Genomic DNA, 27,265 nt, shown 5'->3' with positions numbered 1-27,265 from the left:
TCTGGGCTGGGGGGTTGGGTTCTGGAGTGGGGCCAGAAATGAGGGGTTCAGGGTGCGGGGCGGGCTCTGGGCTCAGGCAGGGGGTGGGCAAATGGGGGGGTGAGAGCTCCAGCTTGGGGTGCAGGCTCTTGTGTGGGGCTGGGGCTGAGGGGTTTGAAGTGCGGGGGGTGTGTGCGAGCTCTGGGAGGGAGTTTGGGTGCGGGAGGGGGCTCAGGGCTGGGGAAAGGAGTTGGGGGCATGGGATGGGATTCAGGGTGTGGGCTCTGGGCGGCGCTTACCTCAGGCGGCTCCCGGAAGTGGCCAGCATTTCTCTCCATCTCCTTGGCGGAGGTGTGGCCAGGCGGTTCTTTGTGCTGCCCCCATCTGCAGACGCTGACCATTGGTTCCTGGCCAATGGGAGCTACAGAGCTGGCACTTGGAGCGGGAGCAGCGAACGGACTGGGAGCCCCCATGGCCGCACCTCCGCCTAGGAGCCGGAGAGACATGCTGGCTGCTTCCAGGAGCCATGCAGAGCCTGCCTTAGCCCCGCTGACCAGAGCTGCCAGGTCAAAAGCTGGATGCCTGGCAACCCTACTTCCATCCTGTCCAGGTAGACAGGCCTGTGCTAGTGGGGCCTGAGCTAGTACGCTAAAAATAGCAATATCTAAATACCTTGTCAGTAGGTAAGAACAAGGTTCTCGGATCTGATGCCATTAGGAAAAAAAGAAAAGGTGTTTCCCATAAATCAGCTACTTCATATATATCTTACAGCATACAGAGGATTGATATATCCTGACATACACACATAGGTCAGACCTGAAGAACAGCTCTGTTAGCTTGAAAGCTTGTCTCTTTCACCAACAGAAGTTGGTCCCATAAAAGATATTACTTTCTCTCATCCACACACACAATGCTCTACAGAAAGAGGGGTAATGGAAGCACTGACAGACATTTAATTACTACATTGCAAATCATAGTACTAATACATATAATAATTACCTTTTGATTTCAGAGACGTAGCTGCTGCCTCTTTGGGGACACATTTATTCCCTCAGGGCCACGTCCTGGTTCTGTTAAAGTCAAGGACAAAATGGCTGTTGACTTCAATGGGAACAGCATTTGGTCCCCTGAGTATGAGGTAATTCTATTTCATACACCTTCTCTGCAGGGCTGGCCTTAGGAAAGATGGCACCCTGCATGAACTTGTATTTTGGTGTCCCTGGCCCCCCATGGGCTCCCTGGCTCCCCACCCCCCCTTGAACCCTTAACCCTTGCGCCCCTAACACCTGCATACACCCTGCACACATGAGGGGAAACTGACCTGGATGCATGGAGCAGGTGGAATTGCTGCTCACTTTCCTCCTTTGAAGCTGCTGCTCTGTGCACCCTTGGGGGGAGGGTGAGCGAGGAGCGAAGTCAGGGCTCCCCTCCTCCAGGTCACTTTGCCCTTCCCTTATGCAGCCCAGGTGGGGAGAGAGCAGCAGCTCCTGATACTCACCTCACAGCACAGATCAGGTGGGAAAAGCGACCTGGATGCACGGAGCGCTTGGTGTTGCTCCTTGCTCCCCCACTCCCACAGCCCCTTGGAGGGCATGGAGGAACACTGGGGGCCAAGCCAACAATGATGTGAACGGACACAGCACTGAACACACTGGATTTTTGTTGGGGGCAGGGTTCATCTACACCAGAGGTTCTCAAACTTTTTTTTTGTCGACAGACCCCTTTTCAAATGCAATGTTAATCACAGACCCCCAGCTGAGAAACTGATGGACAAAGGTATGTGTGTATAAACATGTATTGTATGTCTACATTGCAAAGTTGTCGACAAAAGTTGTCTTTCACAGGTACTTTAAAAAGGCCCCCTGTGAAAGACAAAAGTTTTGCCGACACAAGTGGCAGTGTGAACGCGGCTTTGTCGGCAGGAGTGCTCTGCAGTAAGAAACAGGCACACCCATCTCACTGACATCTGTAAGTACTCTCCGACAATATACTTCCAGCCCCGCAAGCTAACGCTGCTTGCGGGGCTGGAAGTATATTGTCGGCAAAAGTGACGAGGCGACAAAGTACCAACAAAGAGCATTTACACACACTGACTTTTTGCAACAAGGCTGTGTTGACACAGCCTTGTCGCTGAAAGCTGCATGGCATAGACAAGTCCTTAGTAATGCTTTAGGAAAAAGAGCAGAGTACTTACAGATGTCAGTGAGATGGGTGTGCCTGTTTCTTACTGCAGAGTCTATCTATTGTTGGTGTGATTGTTGGCATATTGAGGACCATTGCAATCTCTCAGGACCCCAGTTTGAGAACCACTGGCCTACACTGATAGCTAAAGCATGTTCAAAGTCAAGTCGGTTTACATGATTGTCATCCCTGTGTTTCTGAAAAGGGAAAGGGTGATTTTGTTCTAATATTTAGCTTTGTCTTGAGTCTAAAAGTGGTCGAGACATCTTAAAGTCCAAGGGTGATGTGATGGCCTCAGCACAGCTGGATACCAGAGAGAGAGGGAGATCTTCACCGGCCCCCAGCCCTTCACACTGTGTAAGAGGGCTGGTGTGGGCCAAGGAGCCCTGCATGCCCTGTGTCCAGTCTGGAGAGGCTTCCTCCAGTGCAGGTATTGCAGCTACCTCTGGAGGACTCTCTTACAAGCCCTGGCATAAGATATGTGTCTTTGCAGGAGGGATGACTAGGGGTGGGTCCACAACACTAAGCACTGTGGAGTTTCTGGGCATTACTGACACCTGTAAGGCAGCTGGGGGAGGCTGCCAAATAACATATGCATGGACCCAGGGCTTTCTAAATTATGCCAGTCGCCTTGCCAGCCCCTGGAGCAGATGAGGATTGGGAGGGTGTAAAGGTGGTTTAGAGCTCCCATAGTCTCCCTCCCCTGGGCTGTGAATCTCACTCGTAGTGGTTTAGGAGTCTGCCCCTCTACCATTTTTTTCCATTGGGAGCAGACTTCTCTTCTCTGGCTCTCCAAGGAGAGAGACCTCCATCCAAACAGAGGCAACAAAGCTTGGCATTCCCAATATTCCTAAGGTAAAATAAAAAGAGGAAAAACACTTAAAATCCCAGTAACCTTTATGAGACCTAACGAAGCAAAAGGGCACAAATCCAGTGGCACCCCCTCTTCTGGCCACCTTGAAAGGGGAGCCCCAGTCGAAAATGAGTCTCAGGGTGCTGCAGCATTCATATCCAATGCAAAGAGACTCATTTACCTGGTACTTCTGACTGGAGCTCAAGTGCTTCAGTTAGTGCAAAAGTAGAAAAAGTGAGGATTATTTAGGGCAAGAGAAGAGAGAGCAGGAAATACAATACATTACATAAGCTGTCACATCACTTCAAAACACTCCTATTATAAAGGTATTGACTTCTGTGTTTAGTTAGTATCATATTGAGGATCTAATATTAATCTCCTCTCTTGGGTTAGTTAATACCAAACAATTAAAATTAGATGTTTATTTAAAAACCCTCCAGTACTAAGTAATGAAAAAGTTCCAGTCATTTGGTATGTGAGAGGAGTTCCATTATAAAGTGGGTCAATGAGAACAAACTGAGGGGAAAAAAGGCTGCTCTAATGAAACTGGGCTTTGAAATCCCAGGAGGAGGAGACTGTTCCTCCCCCCTCCCCCCCACAACTTATAGTCTTTTCCAAACACTCGGCTCCGGGTGTTGTGACCTGTTTGGCTCATGTTTGACCAGGCTGCCCCTCACTGAAACCCCTGTGCCAGGTTGCAATGCCTGGAGCAGGGAGCCAAGCCCAGCTCCGTGGGACAGGAGTCACTGCTGCAAGGTGGGTGTGGGACAGATTCACCTTCCATCTCCCCCCAGGGCACCAGGTTTGCCTAGCCCAGGGCCCAGTGATGGGTTAGTACGGCCCTGGACATGGCAACCCATCTAGCACCTTCTCACAACCCACTGGTGAGTCGGGACCCATTGTTTGGGAAACACTGTTTAAAGTATTCTCTTTTCCTATCCTCACATGAGGCTGGTAGAAAATGGGGAATGGACATGTACTTCTCATGATGGGATCACCTGTATTAATAACTACCCAGAGGCAAGAGCATGCCCGTATAGCATTGTCAGAGCTGCCTAGGGGTTCATGGATTCTATACTTCTATTTTTATCTGTTAGAATTTATCAGATAATTCTATATTTTCTATAGAATTTTTTTTAACCAAGCCCCTGAAGTTTTATATCATGGATCTAATTTTCTGTTAAATGTTATAGCTTGGTTAAAAATGATGCAGAAAGGACATCGTTTACTGATAAATGCTATATGTGGTTTAAACTAACTTTTCTTGAACCCTGCTAGTTTAATATCTGTAAGTTCTATAGCATTTTTCCATAAGGACAAAATGTGCTGAAATTGCATGTGATATAATGGGTAAACTTAACTTTGGTGTCTGATCCTACAAATCTTTATTCACCTGAGGGTTCTGCTCACAGGACTATTCACCTAGAATTACTCCATGGAGACTACCATGGAAGTTTGGGCCCTAAATTATTTTCAGGACTGACATATCATCTTTAAAATAAACAGATATTAATGTTGGGTGTGTCACATGGAATTTTAAAGGTTGACTGTATTACAGTAGCATTCAATGAACATCAAAGAGGTGTCTAAGAAATCAGAGACACTAGGAGGACATCAGCAAGCTAATTTATTAAATTAGATTAAAGAAGTCAGGTATATGTTTAACATCAGAATTAAACAAAATAAATTATATTTAAATTCTTTGATGTTGCCCAGGTAAGCAATAGTACATCTGTATTTGTACATGAAGAGATCTATTACAGTGCAAGATCTATGTTGGTTTCTGTTAGACATGTTAGTTTATTTTAGTTAAACAGTTTCCAAGTGTACCATTGTAAATGAGTTCTATAATAGGTATGTTTTCTTTTGACCTGAAGTGTAGTTCTACTCTGAAAGTGACTTTGTGGCATTGAGGAATTCTATGTTTATTATCACTCAATGACATAGATCAGTGTGCTCTATTTACAAGTGAAAATTATGATTTTTGTGTCTATGCCAAGCTGTGTCTGACTTTTGCAACAGTAATAAAGATTTGGCAGGACAAATTCTTCCCTCAGTTACACCTGCCACTTGCTATCCCATAGCTAAGTTGTCTCTATTGTACTAACAAGTGTTGTACCTTGTGGGAACACCCTACAACCCCATGTTCATCCTTATAATATGATTGTGTGGTATCAAATGCAAAGTTTGTCACGTCAGGTGCCTTTGGAAGCTTATGATGCACTGAGCATTGTTGTTACAGTAATGTTATTTTATATGGAGAGATACCTTTCTCATAGAGCTGGAAGGGACCTTGAAAGGTCATTGAGTCTAGTCCCCTGCCTTCACTAGCAGGACCAAGTACTGTCCCTGACAGTTTTTTCTTTGTTGTTTTGCCACAGATCTCTAAATGGCCCCCTCAAGGATTGAACTTACAACCCTGAGTTTAGCAGGCCAATGCTCAAACCACTGAGCTATCCCCCCCCAGTAAGGTTATAAGTTATAATTTAATGTATATACTTATGAGGGTGAAAATGTATCCTCATGGCTTAAAATAAGCCCAGGCAAAAACTCTCTAAGGCCTGGTCTACACTAAGGGGGGGGTGTCGAACTAAGGTACGCGACTTCAGCTACGCAAATAGCGTAGCTGAAGTCGAAGTACCTTAGTTCGGGCTACTCACCCGTCCAGACATCGCGGGAACGAAGTCCGCGGCTTCCCCGTCGACTCCGCCACCGCCACTCGCTCCGGTGGAGTTCTGGAGTCGACGGGAGCGCGTCCGGAGTTCGAACTATCGCGTCTAGATTAGACGCGATAGTTCGAACTCCGAGAAGTCGAATGCCACCCGTCGACCCGGCAGGTAAGTGTAGACCTACCCTAAGAGCAGTTCACACCTCATCAAGGTATGTATGGGACAAACCCAGCCCAGTCTCACAGGAACAAAGGATGCTGGCCTAGGCAGCAACAAAAGGATCTGTTTGACTCTCGAGTGAGTCACCCCCCTTCCTTTGGTCAGTTTGGGTCTGTGATGAAGTAATGCTCACCTGAATATGGGGGAGGGGGGACAAAGCCAAGAGGGAAGAAAGAACATGATATAAGGGAGAGCTGTTTGCCATGCTCTTCCTCTCTCTTCCACCTACATCTACAGACACCACACCAAGTGACTGAAGTGCTGATCATAGGGGAGAACCTGGCTGAAGAGCAACCAGCCAGCCTGTGGTGAGAAGCATCTAAGTTTGTAAGGGCACTGAGAAAGTGTTAAGATCAGCTTAGAATGTGTTTTACTTTTATTTCATTTGACCAAATCTGACTTAGATTTTAAGTGATTATAAGTCAAAACATATCTTTGTAGTTAATAAATCTGTTTGTTTGGTCTGAAGCATATCAGAGACTCCCCTTGGGATAACAAGCCTGGTACATATCAATTTCTTTGTTAAATTGACAAACTCATATAAGCTTGCAGCATCCAACGGGCATAACTGGACACTGCAAGACAGAGGTTCCTAGGCTTGTGTTTGGGACCGGAGATATTGGCTAGTGTCATTCAGTTGCACAATCCAAGGAGCAGCTTACATGCCAGAGGGTGTGCGTGAACATCCCAGGAGTGGGGGGTCTCACAGCAGAATTGGGTAAGGCTGGCTCCCAGAGTCAAGGATTCTAGTGATCTAGCAGATCACTGGTCCAGATAACACCAGGGGGGAACGTCACAAGTGTAAAAAAAAAACAAAAAACCTATTTTGGTCAACACAGTAAGCACTTTGGCTCTGACTGCACACAGGGAGAAGATCTGCTTGGTAGGAAGTGCTATTTCTCCAGAGTACAGCTGCACTTAGAGATTTAATGACCTGCAGTTGGTCCTGATCAAAGCTGCCTCTTGGTTATATCAGAAACAGTTATATTAGCACAGTCAGTAGACTGGAAAAAGGTGGTGCTTTATCCTTACAATGATCATATTTCTAAAGAATGCCCCAAGAGCCGAAAGATTAATCAGGCAGCAAACAATTAGAGTTGTCATTTTGTTCTCTATCAGGTGGAAATCCTCGACTGGAAGACAAAGCAACAGCTGTGCTTTCTGGATAAGGTAAATAATAATGTTAAAATGGCAGTGACAGTATTTAGAAGTTTTTAATTTTCTTTAAGTAAATGGAATGCTTGTGAAAGGAGATGGAAAGCCCTTAATCCTCCACTGGAGACAACAGCCTAGGCAGTGGCAGGGCAAACTTGCCCACACCGCCTTACAAAATCCATGAACCCTCTTCTGGAAAGATCAGAGGGCAGGGAGCACTTCCATCTTCATTCACATTCAACCTCTCAGCTGAAGGGGGCCAACAAGGGTGCCAGTTAGTACCAGTTGTGATGTGACCCTGGAGAGATTTCAAATAAGCCACCAAACTATCATCATGTTATAATAACTTTGGTCATTATTAACATGGATGGATTTGCAACATGAGCTAGAGATTAAATGCTCCTTTTTCCTATTACGAGTGGCTTGAATTGTCCATACTAGACATAGAATTTTTTGGCCCTGTTTTAGAAAGTTAAAGGAATGCTGTCAACTTGAAAAAATCACATTTCCCCCTGCACATTTTTTGAACCTACTGATCATCTTCCAATACAAATGTCTTACACGAATAGTATTTTTTGTTGCCTAGGTGGAACCACATGCCACGATTGGTGATATCAGATTGATGTTCCATAAATCTTGTAAGTATAATATTTTCAAAGAAACATACTAAGGGTACAAATCACGTCAGAATTTTCAGTGCATAATTATTTAAGATAAAATTATGTAGTTTGATGGAGCATGTGATATACACACATTAACGCAAGTAATCAGCAACTGAACACTAATGTAGCTGAGATTTAAAATAATTTTTCATTAGCTGTCATCTCCTAATTTCTGCAAATCTGTGCTTTGATCTGTAACTTTTTGATGATTTTTTATAATAAACAATAAAACAAGAAGTCATATAAATCTCCAACCAAAAGCTTCTCTCATTCGGTTGCAGTCATTACAACAGTGGATAATCCAAAAGCAAATACTATGGATAATTTTATGTTTTCTAATTTGTCTTGCAGATCCCCAGTGGTATCCTGCAAGGCAGTCAATAAGACTTGACCCCAGTAAGTACCAGTCGGGCCTAGAGTAATAAGGCTATGAACACAGTGCTTGCACAGAGGGGTGCCACGTTCTGCCCTCTCTGCTGGTATTATCTGCTATAAGTGGGAGTTTTGCTGAACTAGTTAACATTATGAAGGACTTTACAAAAAGGAGCCCACCACAAGCTGAATTCTTTGAACATTATTGCTCAGAGTCCCACACATGGGTCTGGTACCATTACCCATTGTTTAGTTAATTTGGGAGTTTGCACATTGTTTGAATTTGTTTTCAACTGTTGAGCACTTGTCCTTCAATGGAAGCAGCATGTAATCTATATATTACCTGCAGCTAACTGCAGTGAGATGGAGCCCAAAGTGATGCTCATCTGTGAAAAGTCTGAAGGGCTATGTGCTAGTGCTATTAATTCACATTAACTTCTTTTTATCTCAGTTGGACATTACAGTTTTGTCATGTGATAAGCTAATGCAAAATGAGTTAATGGGAATATAGGATCTACAGATTTAGCTGGTGCCAAGTGGCTGATTCAGTTAATTTAGTCACAGGTATTTCTGGTAGAAAACTCTTGTTGCATGGCATTGATGCACAAGGGAAAGCATAACTGAAAAAACATGTTATTTCTCCATAGTTATTCAAATAAAATGTAGCACCTTTTTTCCCCCTGCTGTTAAGCATACAGTTATTTATACAATCTCTTTAAATGATTATGCTAGTAAAGATTAACACATTTTTTGAGACCAGTCCATGGGAAAATATGTGCTTGAGCAGCTTGTTTCCTTCCACAAGTATTTACGTTATCAGGCCCTATCCAGTGGCTTATGCTGGGAAACTTGTCACTGGGTGACAGCTGGAACTATGGGGATTCCCCTAAATGCAGGAACTTGGGTGCCACTGCCACTAGCCCAGAGCAGGCATGTGTCTGATAGGCCAAACCTCTGGAATGGAAAGATGTCAGTTAAACAAAAGAGTTGAATATAAATTGCATTTTACTATGCAGAGAGGGAGAGATCCTGGTCTGCTCCATACCCCTTGCTTAGGACCAAAACCACGTGGAACCATCACATATCCATTGGACGGAAATGGAAGGCTACAAAGAGATCATGTAGGGGCACACTGCAACCTCTTGAATGCCATGGCTTCCCTTCATTAAGGAGTTCATGGAGATGAGCAGGCAGCAGTTCTGCAGAAAAGGACCTAGGGGTTACAGTGGATGAGAAGCTGGATATGAGTCAACAGTGTGCCCTTGTTGCCAAGAAGGCTAACAGCATTTTGGGCTGTATAAGTAGGAGCACTGCTAGCAGATCGAGGGACGTGATCATTCCCCTGTATTCGACATTGGTGAGGCCTCATCTGGAGTACTGTGTCCAGTTTTGGGCCCCACACTACAAGAAGGATGCGGGAAAATTGGAAAGAGTCCATCGGAGGGCAAAAAAAATGATTAGGGGGCTGGAGCACATGACTTATGAGGAGAGTCTGAGGGAACTGGGATTATTTAGTCTGTGGAAGAGAAGAATGAGGGGGGATTTGATAGCTGCTTTCAACTACCTGAAAGGGAGTTCCAAAGAGGATGGATCTAGACTGTTCTCAGTGGTAGCAGATGACAGAACAAGGAGTAATGGTCTCAAGTTGCAGTGGGGGAGGTTTAGGTTGGATATTAGGAAAAACTTTTTCACTAGGAGGGTGGGTGAAGCACTGGAATGAGTTACTGAGGGAGGTGGTGAAATCTTCTTCCTTAGAGGTTTTTAAGCTTGACAAAGCCCTGGCTGGGATGATTTAGTTGGGGATTGGTCCTGCTTTGAGCAGGGGATTGGACTAGATGACCTCCTGAGGTCCCTTCCAACCTTGATATTCTATGAGGAATGAGAAGGGGGCTGGTTAGTGGGTCCATGATCTATATAAATTCTCTGTTCCTACAGAGAGAACAGTGACACCCCCCCCCCCCATTAGCGTCTGCCCATTTTCTGCAGCAGCAGTGGAATAACTATAGTGGCTACTGCAGAGCAGGGGATGAGGATTTAATTCATGGTGTGTTGGTTTCAGTGGTTTTCCGTGGGTGCACAGAAAATTCACTCCTATATTTTTTTCCTATAGTTTTGTATTCAAAAGAAGGAAACAGAAGGACTCTGAATTTGTTTTTATCAAATGGCACCCTCTTACCTAAGATGCTGGTAAAACATGTATCAGGTCAAAGGATCCCACAGATTGGTCTAAACAGACTAAAAGATTTCTTTAGGGTTAATATGTTACCAGAGTTTACTTTAATTTCACTGTGATGTGTATAACTACTTCTTCTTCTCAGAAGGAAAATCCTTGAGAGATGAGGAAATCCTGCAGCATCTCCCAGTTGGCACAACCGCTACACTATATTTTAAAGATTTAGGGCCACAAATAGGATGGACTATGGTGAGCTATGCTGCAAGCCTGAGACATTTTAATTAATGCTTCTCCTTAATTAATTCTTGCATCGCTTTCTCTCTGCATTTATTTAGAATGTCCATGCGCTGCCTGGTCTGACAGCAGATATAGACAGTGGAGCTTCATTTTCAGTGACTCTAATCTTAAGAAGCATTTAACCAGAGAACCCAATAAAAGTACATCATGAATTCCTGGCAGTGCACTCCATGGAAAAGCATCAGTGATCACCTTGCAACATGGTAGCCTGGCACAGTGGAACTAAGTGACTATGTAACTTCTGTTCCTTGGGCTGTCAGAGATCTTGTTGTCCTGGAGATCAATCCTGCAAAGACATATGAGTGACTTTACTCATGTCAGTCAATTTCATTGACTTCGATGGGTCTACTCATGAGAGTAAAGTTATTCACATGCATGTTTGCAGTTCAGGTCCTGGGACACTAATGACAGCTGGTTATTTCAGTAGCAGCATGAATTCAGATTGATTTTGGTGAATAGTTTTGGCTGAATAAACACTGAAAACAAAAATTTTGAAACTCAAAAGTTTGCTTTGAAACTATCATAATGAACCATTTCAACTTTGTGTTTTGAATCAACATTTCATTGAAGTGACACTTGGTTTCTAAAATAGCCATTCACAATGTTTCATTTGACCCAAAGATTTTTTTTTTTTTTTTTTGTCAAGAAAGACCACCACAGAAAATCAGTTTTGGTTTGAAACTACCTGCATATTTTTTCATATTTTTTGGTTCAGCCATCAAACTGAAAAATAGCTATTCATTCAGCTCTAACATTAACAGAAATTGAAAACATCAAATGTTCTGCCCTCTTAATTCAAAGAAAAGTCCCATCATGGCAGCGTTAGCCTGTAGCATTGACTAGGTGGTAAGAGAAAAGGTGGCTTTAAAATGAGTTGGGCAACTGTCCCTGCACAAAGCCTTCTGCAATTCCACAATACACATATTGTCCTTTAGTTTTAATTTAAATGGCACAGCATGAAGGTAAAGTTAGACAGCAATTTGAAAACATATCATTTTTAGTTACAATAATTAATACAATATTATTAATGACAAATAGTAAAGATAAAAGTGATAACCCCCACCCCATAATTTTAAATCACTTTTCATTGAATATAAATCCTCAGATCATCACACTGGAGCCCATGTTAGAAAAAGACTCCTACCAAGTAATCCTAAATGCAGTAAGATGATCAGAACAAATAATTACAGTATGAGCAGGTTATAAGATCAAGATGCTTTCATATCAATGTACAGTGAAATACCACAGCATATTAAAACATTATAATGTAAATCAAAGCATATACTCTGCCATATGATTGTCCTGTGAACCATCTAGATCCTCCTCACCCTGCCCTTCATTCATCTTATTCAGACATAACCTAAGAAAAGCTTTAGCTTCAGCAAGTTTAAAGAAAAAAATATCTTCCCATCTATGGTCAGTTTCACCTTTGCCAGGATGAGTGCTGATGCAATTACATCAGTTGTAATGATGATATCATGTACTATCACTAGTACCTCAACAACTTTTCTGGACATATGAGAAGCTCTAAGTATATCAGAAAAAAGTGATGATTTTTTGTTACATAAGTACAGTACATTTCCCTTATTTCTCCATAATTCAGACATGAACCTACTTTAATTAGTTATGGAAGCAAGTCATTATAAAAATTGAGGTCAAATTAAAGTGATGCTCATATGAAGTATTTCTATTTTAAACCAAATTCACTCATTAGAAACTAGTTTCTTGCCCTCCACCCTTTTTTTCCTGGATAAATTCTTTCCCAGCATTCTTTTTAACCTATAGTAAAAAAGTAGTTTTATAGTATACCAAGATGAAAAATAAAGGCTAACATTCTATAAATATAATTTGCATGCACATTTATCACAACTGTATGTGTTCCCAGGTTAATTGCACATAACTTTTCACTTGTGCATGTAATTACTGAAGTTGTATGCAGTTACTGCAAATGCAAGTGCACATTATATGTATGCATTTCTAACAATCTCAGCCTATAATTCCAAATGTTGTTATGGTGCAAAAAAAAACAAAAAAAAAATCCCACACCTCCATTCTGGGTTGGTGGAGGAATTCACTAATCACAAAAAGAAAACAAAGCACTGCCACTGATCTGCTCAATCTAATTATTCTCTCTCTCTCTCTCTCTTTTTTTTTTTTTTTGGTTTTTGGTTTTTGTTTGTTTGTTTGTTTTTTGGCAGGTATTTTTGACAGAATATGCAGGTCCATTGTTCATCTATTTTCTGTTTTATTTTCGCATGCCTTTTGTCTATGGCCTGGATGACAAGCTTACATCAAACCCACATCCAGTGGTTAAGTAAGTTCTGTTATGAGCCTCAAGCAATATTTTTGTAAACATCGTATTTTTATTCCAAATTTCTTGCCACACTTGTTTCTGTAGCATTCCTAAATGCTTTTGTCTTGCTATTTCTAGCTTGGCATGTATCTGCCATTCTTTCCACTACATCAAAAGGTTGATTGAAACAATATTTGTTCATCGGTTCTCCCATGGGACTATGCCACTGAGGAGTATTATTAAGGTAAATTGTGACAAAAATCTACCCACAGCCCTCTAGTAAATACAATCTGGTCACTCTCTGCACTGCTTCATTAGCACAGTGTTTTGGTGTGGCTTTTGTGGTAATGCACAGCAGCTCTGATTATGTAAAGCTGTAATTCTTTTACAAGTTCTCACAGTAACCTTCCCATTGTAACCTACATGCCACCCTGCCATTATAATTCCTGTCAGTTTTCCCATTGCTCTTTCAAGATTTAATACCTTCAGTATTCATTCAGTTTTTAGCCTGCTAGCCCTCTTGGGTGTGAGGATTTCGGAAGCACTGTTATATTTTATGGGGGCACAGTCTAGTAGTACATAACTAGAGGTTTTCAAAATATTTTAAATCTGTTTTTCGGTAATAGAATTATTTCTCTCCTTGACAATTATAAATTTGCCTTTGCTTCTTGTGTAGCATAAAGCACCATGGCTGTTCTGTATTTCCTTCCTGTCATGAGCACAACCTAGCAACAACTCTGTTCTGGTAGCAGGGGTTCACCTGTGCTCCCTCTGTTGGCTGCCTGCCTGCACAGTGGTATGATAGACTGCCTGGCATTGCAGTAACTAGAGATATTTAAAAAAAATGAGGCAGCAGAATACTCTATTTTAAAACAAGGTTATGTAGAATCTGGAGGATAGCAGATTATGTCATATCCTAACAGCCTGGTTTTACGGTATTTAATATTTTGTGTTTAGACTATTTCTTTAAAATACATCTGCATCTTAAGGGAGTGGTGGTCTCACCTGGGAATGAGAAGGCTCTAGTTTCATTTTTACACCCTACCAATAGTCCTATCTTTGTTATTACCCTATTGATCATCTGATTCCCTGTAGCTGCTTAGCATTCGCTTTAGCTTTGTGCTTCCTAAGTAGGAAAAGGGTCCTAAATATTCAGCTAGTAGCATGAGCTGGGCACTAGTAGTCACAGATCTATTTTCATTGCTTTCCAAAGCAGAGATATGCACAGGCTTCTATCAAGCTAGCAGCTCACTTAGAAATGTCTACTCTGGACAAGTGGTAGCTATTTTACATTAATAACATTAGATGTTTGAAAGCAGGACAACTGTACCTTTAAAGTGAATTCATACTGTGCATTAAATCATCACTTGTCACTAGTGTCTGACACCCCATTGCACCACTCCAGTCCAAACAAAATACAGCTGCTAAAATTCTTATCTTTGCCAGTCATTCTGACCAGGGCCTTTGAATCACTTCCCCTTCTCCACCACATCAAGTTCACGATACTTGTCTTCAGCATCAAGTTTATACATAAACCATGTGTCTCCCTATTTAGCTGCACTTGGGCCTGATTCACCTCTCACTTGCTCTGGTGTAATTCTGTTGATTTTAATGGAGTTATTTGTGATGAAAAAATTCATATCAGGTTGACCCTTAATGAATTTTTTTCAAATTTATCAGCACACTAAAAATTGTTTCTGGTCAAATAAAATGTAAATTTCAGCATGAAAAGTCATTTTTAATTGAAACATTTTGAAAATGTCAAAATCCAACGTTTCAAATTTTTTTAAAGTATATTTAAAAAAAATATTTTGGAGTGAAACAATTTAGAAGGTTCAACATGAATTTGTAACAAGTCTTGGTCAGCCCAAATCTGCATTTCTGGTGAAAAACATTTCACAGGAACAGTTTTACCAACTCTAATTCCATTATCTTTACCAGCTTCAACACACTTTTTGTTTGGTTGGTTTTTTTCCCCCCTCTCACAGCCAGATGTGCTTCTTCCATGACCCCACATGTGTGTAGAAAGTTCTTCCTGGGCTGTAAAGACAGTTCCCATTTAAATTGGGGGGGAAAGGAGCGTAAACATACTAAGTGATCAAGTTGATGAAAGGTCCAGTGGCCCAGACCCTTAAAGGTATTTGGGTGTCCAACTCCCTTTGAGGATCTGCCTTATTACTTTCACTTTGTGGGAGGAGAAAGGAGTGGGCATACAGATTTTCAAGGACATTTAATTATATGGAGAATCTGGGTCACCAAGAAACTATTTGAGAGATAGCAGGAGCAAAGAAATGTCAGACCTCCCCCACACACTTCAAAATGGAGCAATAAACACCTTAGAACTTCCAAACAACTCTGTGTAACTTTTGCTAAAATTTAATCACTCCCCTATCATGGTGTGTATGATTTTATATTAGGCCCAGCTTTTTTTTATTCCTAATTAAGAGACAAATTGTTACACTCCACTCTAAAAGGAAAGCTCAGCTCAGCTTTAACTTTGGAGCCAGAAATATGGTTTAATAATATGTATTATGTATGTATATCTTTTTACCTAGTCTGACTACACATTTTCCTCCAGCACTCAAATATAGGTGGTAGAAAAGGCCTCCTATTTTAGATACATCATTGTTCATATAGGGGCTGTTGTTTGTTTGTCCTCTAGGAGAAGTCAATCATCTTAATGTAATGTAATCAAGTTCCTTGTGAGCATGACTTAGAGGGGATGGGATTGGCCATTTCTGAGAGGGAGGAAAAAATTCCATCCATTGTATTGGCTGGGAGACCCTTCACCTTTGTTTCACATACATGGCAATAGAGTCATTTGGGCTCTTTCAATGCTTCCTTGTGCTCTCTGGGACATGGAGGATATGAGCAAATTCTTTTTTTTTTTTTTTTTTTAAAGAAAGGATACAGATGTAATTAAAATGGAAACAGACATGTCCCATCCATGAAGGTTCTACTCATTCCTAGTAGGAATCGAGTAAAAACATTACTAGGTATAAACAAGGCTCCTTTTGCTAACACTGCATATACTCTTGAAAGGTTGTGTTACTTTGTAAGGCCCTGTGATGGGGCAGAGCAGCCCCACACTGGTACCGCAGGAGTTAACCCTTCCTTCCTAGCAGAGGAAGCCACGCCCCGGAAGCTCTGCTGGGCATGCTCCACTGGAGAACAGGTATAAAAGCCTGCAGACCAGCTCAGTCGGGGCTGACCACTGGAGGAGAAGGATGCAGGCTGCCAGCTCCTGAAGAGGGAAAGTCTGCGCGCCAGGATCCAGGAGTCAGCCAAGCCCAGGCAGTATCTGAGACCCCGATAGAGGACGTCACAGGGGAGGAACAGACCGGAGGACCCCCGCCGCAGATGAACTGGTCCTCACGGTAGGAAGTGACCCAGGGGAACTCTAAAGACAACCGGCGTTAGAGCTGTATTGACGCTCAGTGTGTTGCGGGCGGATCTCCGCCGAGTGAGTGGCAAGGAGAGCTTGCCACTACCAGGGCCCTGGGTCGGGGCTCAGTGGAGAGGGTGGGCTCGAATCCCCCTGCTCCCTCACCCCCGAACCATGACTGATCCTAGACACTCTGGCCGCTAGGCCGCGCTACCCCACTCATGGAGGGGGTGTTGCATGGACTCAGGTCACTAGGCTGTGCTATCCCACCAGACAGAGGCGACAGGGGGAAGAAGGCTGGGAGGCCGTAACTGACCGCCCACAAGAAGGCGGACGCAAGGACTGGAGAGTGGTGAGACGCTGACACCCCATCCCACCCCTGCCACAAAGGGGTGCTGCGGTGCCAGGCCTGCCACAACTGATGGAGAATGCAGGCAGCGATCAGGGCCTGAAACAAGGACCCAGATGCTCAAAATGGACCCTGAGAAGCTTTTGAAATGGCTGCTGGAGAACCAACAGCAGCAGGCAGTGCAGCAGCAGCAAGTGCAGTTGCTCCAGCAGTTAGCAGCACAACAGTAGTTGCAAGCGGCACAGCAGCAAGAGCAACAGCAACAGCTGATTCGGGAGCTGACGGCCCAACAACAGGCTAACCAGGAGCGACTGTTTCAGCAGATGGCAATGCTGATAGGACAGGCATCAAGCCCTCCTCTAGGCACGGCAGGGGCCAGTGCCAGTGAGGGGCTCGGAGGACTACCAGTGCGCCTAACAAAGATGGGGCCGGGGGATGACCCCGAGGCCTTCCTGGTGACTTTTGAGCGGATTGCAACTGCTGTACAATGGCCCCCTGCACATTACATTGGGCCACTATTCTAGCACCCTACCTGACGGGCCCAGCACAAGCCGCTTACCATAACCCCGATCCACAGGATGCCATCTTAGACCAAACAGGTGTCAGCCTCGAAACTTACCGCCAGCGACTCCGGAAAGAACGGTACACACCAGGAGCCAGACCATGAGCCGTGGCCCAGCGAATCCGCGACCTCTGTTGGAGGTGGCTGGAACCAGAACGATGGATGAGTGTTCAGGTAGCCGAGGCGGTGGCCCTAGAGCAGTTCCTGCAGACCCTTCCAACTGGGGGGAAAGAGTGGGTGCAGAGACACCGCCCGAAGACCCTTGCGGAGGCGATCTCCCTAATGGAGGATTACCTGGCAGCAGAGGGAGAACAGAATGCCAGTCCCAAAGGGGGGGGACTCAGGTGAACGGAACCTGAATCCGTGCTGGGGGGCCCGTAAGGTGGAGGGGAGAGGCCCCTGTCGGTATTCCCAGTCCGCAGGGACACACACACGACCCACAGTGCTAAGGACTCACCCAGGGCCGACCTCGTACAAAGCCAAGATGACGCGTCAGGGAGGCAGAGCAGCCCCCATCATACCCCAGCTGAAGAAGGGAAGCGGGACCAGTATTATGAGTGCGGACAGATAGGGCACTTCCGAAGGGAGTGCCTGTACATGGATTGTAATTATGGGCAAGTTTGGGCTGCGGGTCACCGTGCATGGACATGGGAGCTGGTGAAGATAGTTATACCGGTGAAAGTAGACGGTACGTCTACCTGGGCCTTGGTGGACTTGGGGTGTAGCCAGACAGTCATCCGGGCTGGGCTGGTAGAGCCCTCTGGCACCACTGGGGCCCCCACCAGCCTGCAGTGTATTCACGGGGATGTGAAGCCATACCCCACCATCTGGGTGCAGCTCGATGCTGCTCAACACTGAAGGTGGTGTCTAGTCGGGGTGGCCCCGAAGTTGGCTTACCCAGTGGCTGGCCGGGCTTCGCTGACCTCTTGCGGGAGTGGGGTACACATCCAGGGAGGAAAAGTGGGGGGGCGGGCTAGAAGGCCTGAATTATTAGGCCAACCAGTGGCAGACGACCCCCTGGAGGGGACCTCAGGGAGTCCAGAGATAGAGGAAGGGAGCCAAACCCCTACTGAGGCCCGAACGGGAGAGGGCCATGGATGGCTGGATGTAGACGGCGACTTCCTGGAAGAACAAGGGAGGGACACCACCCTCAGTCGAGCCTGGGAGCAGGCAACGGGACCCCCCAGGGAAGAAGACCTGCCCCAACGCAGGCAGCAAGGACCCCGATTTTGAGATCCATCATGACTTACTCTATCGGGTGGTCCAGGAACCACAGACAAAAGAAGACCTGCGCCAACTATTGGTCCCGCGGCAGTTCCGGCAGAACTTGCTCCACTTAGCTCACTCCGTACGTGGGCTGAGCACCTGGGGAGGGAGTAAACGCTGCAACGGGTGGCCCAGAGGGTTCTTCTGGTTGGGCATCCATAGGGAGGTGCAGGATTACTGTGCCTCCTGCCCCGAATGCCAGAAGACCGGCCCAAAAAGCATACCAAAAGACCCCCTTGTGCCCTTGCCGGTGATTGTGACACCCTTTGAGCGGATAGGCTTGGACTTGGTGGGACCTTTGGAGAGGAGTAGCTCTGGCCACAAGTACCTCCTGGTCATGGTTGACTATGCAACACGGTATCCAGAGGCGGTACCACTACGGACTGCCACGGCACTGGTCATCGCCAATGAGCTCTTGCAGATCTTTGCACAGGTCGGCCTGCCGTGGGAGATACTAATGGACCAACGGACTAATGTAACTTCTAGACTAATGGCAGAGTTGTGCCGTCTGCTGAATATCTGTGCACTCAAGACCTCAGCCTACCACCCTCAGACGGATCGGTTGGTAGAGAGATTTAATGGCACCTTGAAAGCCATGCTAAGGAAGTTCGTGGATGACGATCCTCTGCACTGGGATAAATTGCTCCCAGCACTCCTCTTTGCTGTGCGAGAGGTGCCACAGGCTTCCACAGGATTCTCCCCTTTTGAACTCCTCCAAGGGAGGAAACCCAGGGGAATTCTTGATCTCCTAAAAGAAACCTGGAAAGAGCAGGAGACCCACATCCAAGGATCCATCCAGTATATCCTCCACCTGTGGGAACGGCTCCGAGAGTTGGGAGCCTTGGCACGGGAGAACCTGATGAAAGCCCAACGTAGCCAGAAGGCTCAATACAATAAAGGGGCCAGGATGAGAAGTTTTGAGCCCGGAGACTGTGTCCTCTTGTTACTACCCTCCTCTGAGTCTAAGCTATTAGCCAAGTGGCAAGGCCCCTTCGAGATGACTAGATGAATAGGGCCCGTCGACTACGAAGTACGGATGTTGGGGCGAAGGAAGGACACTCAGGTCTACCATGTAAACCTCCTCAAGGCCTGGAGAGACTAGGAAGGCTTGATGATTGTCCCGTACCCTCCAGAACCCGAACTGGGGCCATTGGCGGGAGATCCAGAGGAGCCAGGGTCTGCAGCCATAAGCCTGGAGCTCGACCCGGTCCAGCAGGAGCAGGTTACGACAGCTGATTTCAGCTTTCCCCACAGTCCTGTCGACACAGCCCGGGAAGACCATGCTGACCAGCCACCATATCGCCACCATCCCCGGCCACAAAGTGAGGGAGAACCACTACCCACTCCCCAGGAAGATGTGGGAGACAGTAAGGAGAGAGCTCGACATGATGTTGGCCCTGGGGGTGGTCGAAGAGTCGTGAAGTGAATGGCGGAGCCTCATAGTACTAGTTATCAAGCCAGATGGAACAGTCAGGTTCTCTATCAACTTCCGCAAGGTGAACGCGATCTCTCGTTTCAATGCCTACCCCATGCCTCAGGTGGATGAGCTGCTGGAGTGGCTAGGTAAGGCAGAATTCATCTCCACCCTAGACCTGACCAAGGGGTATTGGCAGATCTCTTTGACACCAGCCTCCTGAGAAAAGACAGCATTCCCAACACCATTCGGCCTCTACCAGTTTACAGTGATGCCTTTTGGGCTACATGGGGCCGCAGCTACCTTCCAGCGGCTCATGAATCAAGTGTTGAGACCCCACAGCGTGTATGCTGCAGCATACATCGATGACATCGTCGTTTACAGTGCCAACTGGGAGGAACATCTCCAGCACCTCGCTGAGGTGCTGCAAGCACTGCGTGAAGCAGGTCTCACTGCAAATCCAATCAAGTGTCACTTGGGCCAAAGAGAAGTGACCTACCTGGGCTATACGGTGGGTCAGGGGAAACTCCGCCCTTTGGTAGATAAGGTGGAAACCTTGAACTACCCGACCCCCACGGCAAGTATGGCAGTTCTTAGGGCTGGCCGGGTATTATCGTTAGTTCGTGCCTAACTTTGCCACGCATGCTGCCCCTGACAGACTTGACGAGAAGCTCCCAACCACGGAAGGTCCAGTGGTTGGAAGACTGCGAGAAGGCCTTTTGCGCCCTGCGGGAACGATTGACACAGGAGCCAATACTGATCCAGCCTGACTTTGCAAGGCCCTTTATCCTCCAGACTGATGCCTCAGAGGTAGGGTTGGGGGCCGTACTGTCGCAAGAGGTGAGGAGAGAAGAACACCCCATCTTGTACCTAAGCCACAAGCTGTTCCCCCGAGAAACGCAGTATTCCACCATAGAGCGGGAGGCCCTGAGGTACTACCGATTAGGGAACCCCTTCACATTGGTAACAGACCACGCACCCCCTCAGATGGATTAACAGCATGAAGGACGCAAACACACGGATTATGTGGTGGTACTTGTCCCTCCAACCCTACTCCTTCCACGTGTTACACCAGCCGGGAAAGGCCCATGGGAATGCGGACTTCTTTTTCCAAGTCAGGAAAGAGGAGGGGGAAGAAATGGCCAAGGGTCAGCCGGGCCAGAGGGCTGCCTTAAGGGGGAAGGTGTGTGACGGGGCAGAGCAGCCCCGCACTGGTACCGCAGGAGTTAACCCTTCCTTCCTAGCAGAGGAAGCCACGCCCCAGAAGCTCTGCTGGGCATGCTCCAACTGGAGAACAGGTATAAAAGCCTGCAGACCAGCTCAGTCGGGGCTGACCACTGGAGGAGAAGGCTGCAGGCTGCTAGCTCCTGAAGAGGGAGAGTCTGCGCGCCAGGAGTCAGCCAAGCCCAGGCAGTACCTGAGACCCCGATAGAGGACGTCACAGGGGAGGAACAGACCGGAGGACCCCCGCCGCAGATGAACTGGTATTCACGGTAGGAAGTGACTCAGGGAAACTCTAAAGACAAACGGCGTTAGAGCTGTATTGACGCTCAGCGTGTTGCGGGCGGATCTCCGCTGAGTGAGTGGCAAGGAGAGCTTGCCACTACCAGGGCCCTGGGTCGGGGCTCGGTGGAGAGGAAGGGCCCGAGTCCCCCTGCTCCCTCACCCCCGAACCATGAGGGATCTTAGAGACTCCGGCTGCTAGGCCGTGCTACCCCACTTGTCAGAGGGGTTGTATGGACTCTATCTGCTAGGCTGCGCTACCCTGCTCATGAAGGGGGAGTGTATAAACTTTGGCCGCTAGGCCGAGCTACCCCGCTTGTGAGAGGGGGTTGCATGGACTCAGGCCGCTAGGCCGTGCTACCCTGACAGACAGAGGCGATGGGGGGGGAAGAAGGCTGGGAGGCCATAACTGACCACCCGAAAGGAGGCGGACACAAGGACTGGAGAGTGGTGAGACGCCGACACCCCATCCCACCCCTGCCACAAAGGGGCGCTGCGGTGCCAGGCTCGCCACAGGCCCTCCTAAGCACTGTCATCTGCTGGGAGTCTGTGTATGAAGAATGAGTTGTATACTGCCAGTTTTGATATGACTGATACTGAACTATGTTTTTTCAAGAAAATTGTATATTTTGGTTGTTCACATTAATTACAGTATTTATTGTTGGGATCCGATCCCAATGTTTAGATGATGCTTTAGGACAGGGGCTCTCAACCTTTCTTTCTGAGCCCCCTCCCCCCCCCAACAAGCTATAAAAACTCCATGGCCCACCTATGCCACAATAACTGATTTTCTGCGTATAAAAGCCAGGGCCGGTGTTAGGGGGTAGCAAGCAGGGCACATGCCTGGGGCCCCCTGCCACAGGGGCTCCCATGAAGTTACATTGCTCAAGGTTTGGCTTGAGCCCCGGGTGGCAGGGTTCATGGCCCTAGGCTTCAGCCCCATGTGGCAGGGCTTCAGCTTTCTATCCTGGGCCCCAGTGAGTCTAATGCTGGCCCTGCTTGGTGACCCCCATGAAACCTGCTCGCAGTCCCCCAGGGGGCCCCGGGCCCCTGGTTGAGAACCATTGCTTTAGAAGAAACATGGGATTTTTTTCTGCACTAAAAGCCATAGGCATATACAACTCAGCTTATGGCAAGTCCCAAATTTATGGGAGAGTTTCCTTGTAAGATTCAATTTTAAGAGTCTGAGCTCGTCAGGGCAGAGACTTTTCCCATTAGTCTGTACCATGCCTGGTGTGTTTTGGGTGATACTGTAATACAATAATGAACAGTGAGGAAGGATGGTCTTGTGGTTCGGGTGCTGGACTGGTACACAAATATCTGAGTCTGGTTCTGCTGCAGAGTTTCTGAATAAATTTGTGAAAGTCACTTAACCTCTGCACCTCAGTTCCACTATCTGTAACAGAGATGCTTTCTTTGGCCCACCATTTGTCTGGTGGTCTGTAAACCTGTGGTAGGGACTGTCTCTTTATGTGTTTGTACAGTGCCTTGCACAATGGAGCCTCACTCTTGATTGAGGCCTCTGGGCTCTACTGTAATAGAAACAATTCTAGGAAAAATGATACTGACATTCATCACAGCTGTGAAGGCAACCACAACCCTTGGAGCATGTGAGATTTTACTGTCTCTCACACCATCAGCTAAAAGAAACATTGTCAGATATACTACATTCAGCAAGTCTGGTTTGCAGATGCTAAGATTCTGATTTCAGATACACAACCTCTTTGAGCATTACTGTCAGAAATGCTGTTTCACCATATAGCTGTAGATAATGGCCGCCTTGTTACTCTATCTCTCTACATTTAATAAGAGCCTAAGTAACATAACTCTCCTCTGTATGAAAAATAACTTTCTGGAAGACCCGGACTTTCAGCTGGCCATGAATTTGCCTTCCATTGATGGCTTGGCAGCCAAAGAAAAGCTCATGTAAAGTGTAGGAGTTACTATTCTCGTTCATTTTTAAAGAGAGACTTTTAGACTAAGCAGATTGTGCTGCATTTGAAACCCATAACAATCTGGTTACTTTAGAATGACTACTCGGCAGAGCTGTGTTTTCCATTGACTGATTGCCTCATAGTGAGAGCACCTTGATTCTTGTGCTCTTCCTTTCTTCCCTGCCCCCAGTGCTCCGGTCGCCTCCTCTTTTTCATAAAGTCTTATCTCCACCACAGTCACCCACTGTGTCTACTCACTCAGTCCCTGTGGAGGCGTCTCTCTTCTTAAAGTCAGGATGGCCTCTCCTCTAAATCTTCCTCCACACATCAGCCTCTGCTTTTTCTTTACAGCTTGGGTTCAGTTCTGCTGCTAACATCTTTCTCAACCAGCAGGTCAGAGCAGTTTCCTGGCAGGGTCTCTAATGCCACCACCACTACCATATAGGAGTTTACCTTTGGGCTCTAGCAAGTCCAACTGGGAACATCTTGGAATGGTAGAAGGTAAAAATGTGAGACAGTTTCGTAGAGGAGGCTTTGGCTACTGCAAATCATTGGAAAAACTATATTTTGGATATAAAAAGAGCTATACGTCTTACCACCCATCCCCCTCCACCTCACTGCTGCTTAGGTTAAATTTGCATCAGTTTTGGACTGAATGGTTAGATTTTCAGAATGGTGGCATAATTCCTTAAATCTGTAACTCATAGGGTTAAATTGTATAAAACAACAAACAGTTAATGCCACGGGGAAAATATCATGCAGTTTAACAATATTCATCACCATTCAGGATCAGGCTTCGTGTTGCATGAGTATAGAATTATGTATTTTTAAAATGTTCATTTTTCATGCTTTTTTTATTGCTGTTCTATACAATTAAAAACATTAAACATCTACAAAGTCTATTTGGGAAGTCCATTTTTAAGCCATTGTTCTAATTAGTGAAAACAGTTTGGGTTTTTTTTAGTTGACTCAGCAGATTCTATGTACATACCCCTGTTGACTTAAGTGGAAAATGTATCAGGCCCCTAGTAAAACTCACTGGTGTGTTTGATTTTGTGACATCTGTAGAAATAAACAAAACTAGGAAGTGTGGAAGCAGGGAAAGAATTAATAAAGATTTGAAGGGGATTTTAATGCATGTTAGTTAGTTAGCAAGAGTTAGCTCAGCTGTAACCCTAATGACGTAAGACTTTTAAGGCTTGCTGTAATTGTTTACCAGTTGAGAGACCTGTCCGGGACTGGGGCGACCCTGTGTCCTATGGCACTCTCTCCCTCCATTGTAATTACTAAAAAAATAATAAAGTATTTAATTTTGCTGCACCCAAACAAAAAAGCAAGAATTAAGTTTTTCTCCGACAGAACCAGATTCTCCTGTGGTGTAACTCCATCAACTTCAGTGGTCTTATGCCAGTGGAGAATTTGGCCCTGGGATTTTGAATATCCTAAAACATTTTTACTTTTGATTTAAACCATTATTTTCCTGGTGTCAGAATTTAAAACCATGATTTTCTAATTAAATAAAAGCTAGAGCTATGTGGGCGGAGCCAGGACTGCATATATACAAACATCATTGCTGGCAGCAGGGATTGAATTTGGAAATTTCAGTGAAGAGCATAATCTCTTGCCACTTTAGCTAAAAGGAATAACTCTAGTTGTTATATAGTGACAGGCTCCTATCCTTGATGGAGCCAGTCACTTCAGGAAGACATTAACATGCACTAACCCAGTATATCACATATGCAAACAAAGACTCTGATTTGAAAGTAATACCTGCCATGCCTCTAGGACAACTGTGGGAATACAAAAATTGCAGCCAAGCTCATGTTTTGTCCGTAATTTATTGACCTTCAGTAAAATGTTGGGGTTTATAGTCTGAACTATGAATGCTTAATTTAGAATAAAACATGGAAGTTCACATTTGAGTTCTACTATTGTAAATTTGGAACTCAGTTCAAAATCTAGTTACTACATTTTTATAAAAGATAAACAGAACTGTTATAACATGAGTGATATGGCCTCAGCTTGGCTGTGTTCCCATATGTTTTATATTGTATCGTTTGTAAATATTTTTATTATGGTAACTCCCAAAAGTCCCTATGAGGATTGGGACCCCATTGTCCTGGGCTTGGTACAAACAGAGAAAAGATACAAGCCCTGCCCAGAGGGTCTTACAATCTAAAGACACAAACAGCTAAAGGATAGGGAATGAGAATACAATTATGTATGTATTGTAGTTTACTTTTATGGTTGGGTTTAGATGAAGGATGTAGAGCCAAGATGATCTTAACAATGGCAGCATTCTGAATCGTAAAATAAACTTGGGAGTAAGGCTGCAGTGGTCCAAGCCAGAAAAGAGGAGCTTGTGGTAGTCAAGACATGAAGTGATGAGGGCTTGGATGAGTTTTGGCTGTGGGCAGGGAGCAAAGGCTGGATTTTGGAATGTGTAAGAAAAAGTGAAAGGATTTAGAAATGTCCTGAATATGTTCATCCTGCGAGAGAGCCAAGTCAGAGGTGACACCCCAGTTATAGGGGAAGAGTGAGGGAAGGAAGATGATGAGCTCAGTTTTGGCCATGTTGAGTTTAAGGTGGTGATTGGACAAAGATGTCAGAAAGACAGGCTGAGATACTAGATTTAGTGAAGGGGGAGGGTGCATCCATAGACATAGATTTATGAGTCATCAGCCTAAAGATGGTAGTTAATACCTTCCTTGCACAGGAGAGCACCTAGAGCTAGAATATAGAAGGAGCAGAGGAGAGGGCCAAGGATAGACATCCTAACATGGTGAACGGGGAAGAGGAGCCTGGCAAAGAAGAAAGAGCAATCGGAGAGAAAGAACAGAGCCATGGAAACCAACACAGGACAAAGTTTCAAGTAGGGAGAAGCTGACATTGCAAAAGCTTCCAAGTGGCCAAGGATAATCTAGTGAGAATTCAGTGGAGCATAGAGGTGGTAGCTGGATTGGAGAAGGTCAAGAACAGAACTGAAAGAGAAATTCAGCAAGTGGTTGCTGACAATACATTTAGTGAGTTGGGAGGAGAGAGATTGGGCTTTAGTTTGAGGAGGACATAAGGTAGGGTCAAAGGCATGGCCGGTGAGTTCTGTGGACCCATGGTGCCTGGGCACCAGGAATATTCCTGGTGCCCAGGCACCACAGGCCTCAGCCCCGCCTTCTGCCCCTAGATGCCCCCCCACATCCTCCAGGCCATTCAAAATGGCCCAGGGCCACCACTCACCACCGGCAGCGCAGCGGAGCTGAGCGGCTTCCTTCCTGCTCGCTCCGCGTGGCTGCCGACCCCTCCCTGCGGCCCCTGGGCAGGGTGGGTCTGTGTCGACATGCGCTGCTCCCACCCGAAGCGCCCCTGCAGCCAATAGGAAGCTGCGGGGGCAGTGTCTGGGGATAGCAGTGCGCAGAGGCCCCGGCCCACCCTGCCTATGAGCCCCAGGTAAGTGCCGCACTCCCCACCCCCTCCCAGAGCCTGCACTCCCACCCCTTTCCCACATCCCCCCCCCCCCTTCCAGCCTCAAACCTCCCTCCCTCCCAGAGCCTGCAACCCCTCCCTCCACACTCCTCCTCACCCACTCCCAGAGTCTGCACTCCCACCCCTTTCCCACATTTCCCCCCCCCTTCCGGCCTCAAACCTCCCTCTCAGAGACTGCAACCCCTCCCTCCCTCCGCACCCTCCCCAACTCTCTCCCAGAGCCTGAACCCCCACCCCTTTTCCACCCCCCCTCCTGCCCCCAAACTCCCTCCCAGAGTCTTAGGCAGGTGGGGGGGCAGAGTTTGGGGGGGTGGGCTGTCGGCATTCTGGGCACCACCTAAATTTCTACAAACCTGCCGCCCCTGGTCAAAGGTAGGTGTTTAAGATAGGGAGGAGGATAAAAGCATGCTTCTATGGGGAAGGAAAAGAAGAGGTTGGAGGGAGGCTGATCATAGTTCACCATTTAGAACCCATGATGTTTCTATTTGTGGCAAAAGTCCTGTCTCCCCTAGCACATGG

The 27,265-nt window shown here is 46.1% G+C and overlaps 1 protein-coding gene and 1 long non-coding RNA gene across 4 annotated transcripts in view; one reads left to right on the top strand and one right to left on the bottom strand.

Moving 5' to 3' along the window:
* The window catches only part of LOC120370281 (very-long-chain enoyl-CoA reductase-like), a 41,768-nt gene that overhangs the window by 9,074 nt on the left and 5,429 nt on the right, over nt 1–27,265 (top strand). Inside the window, exons 1-7 of one of the 3 annotated variants that reach the window (XM_039484731.1) lie at nt 2,558–2,590; nt 7,021–7,071; nt 7,643–7,694; nt 8,070–8,114; nt 10,409–10,512; nt 12,759–12,874; nt 12,992–13,097. In XM_039484731.1, coding sequence (XP_039340665.1) covers nt 7,679–7,694; nt 8,070–8,114; nt 10,409–10,512; nt 12,759–12,874; nt 12,992–13,097 — 387 coding nt within the window. In that variant the 5' untranslated portion in view covers nt 2,558–2,590; nt 7,021–7,071; nt 7,643–7,678. Of the gene's footprint in view, nt 1–2,557; nt 2,591–7,020; nt 7,072–7,642; nt 7,695–8,069; nt 8,115–10,408; nt 10,513–12,758; nt 12,875–12,991; nt 13,098–27,265 lie in introns of those variants that run through there. The other 2 variants (XM_039484730.1, XM_039484732.1) reach the window with 2 other exon arrangements.
* Nucleotides 979–26,609, bottom strand: LOC120370282. The gene is made up of 3 exons (XR_005583685.1): nt 26,501–26,609; nt 2,912–3,010; nt 979–1,049 (listed from the first exon to the last, which is right to left on the bottom strand). It is a non-coding gene; the product is annotated as an uncharacterized LOC120370282 (long non-coding RNA).

Source organism: Mauremys reevesii, linkage group 8 (assembly GCF_016161935.1).
Source record: "Mauremys reevesii isolate NIE-2019 linkage group 8, ASM1616193v1, whole genome shotgun sequence".
NCBI lineage: Eukaryota > Metazoa > Chordata > Testudines > Geoemydidae > Mauremys > Mauremys reevesii.
The sequence above is the reverse complement of the archived record's forward strand: the minus strand, read 5'-3'. Positions and strand labels throughout refer to the sequence as shown.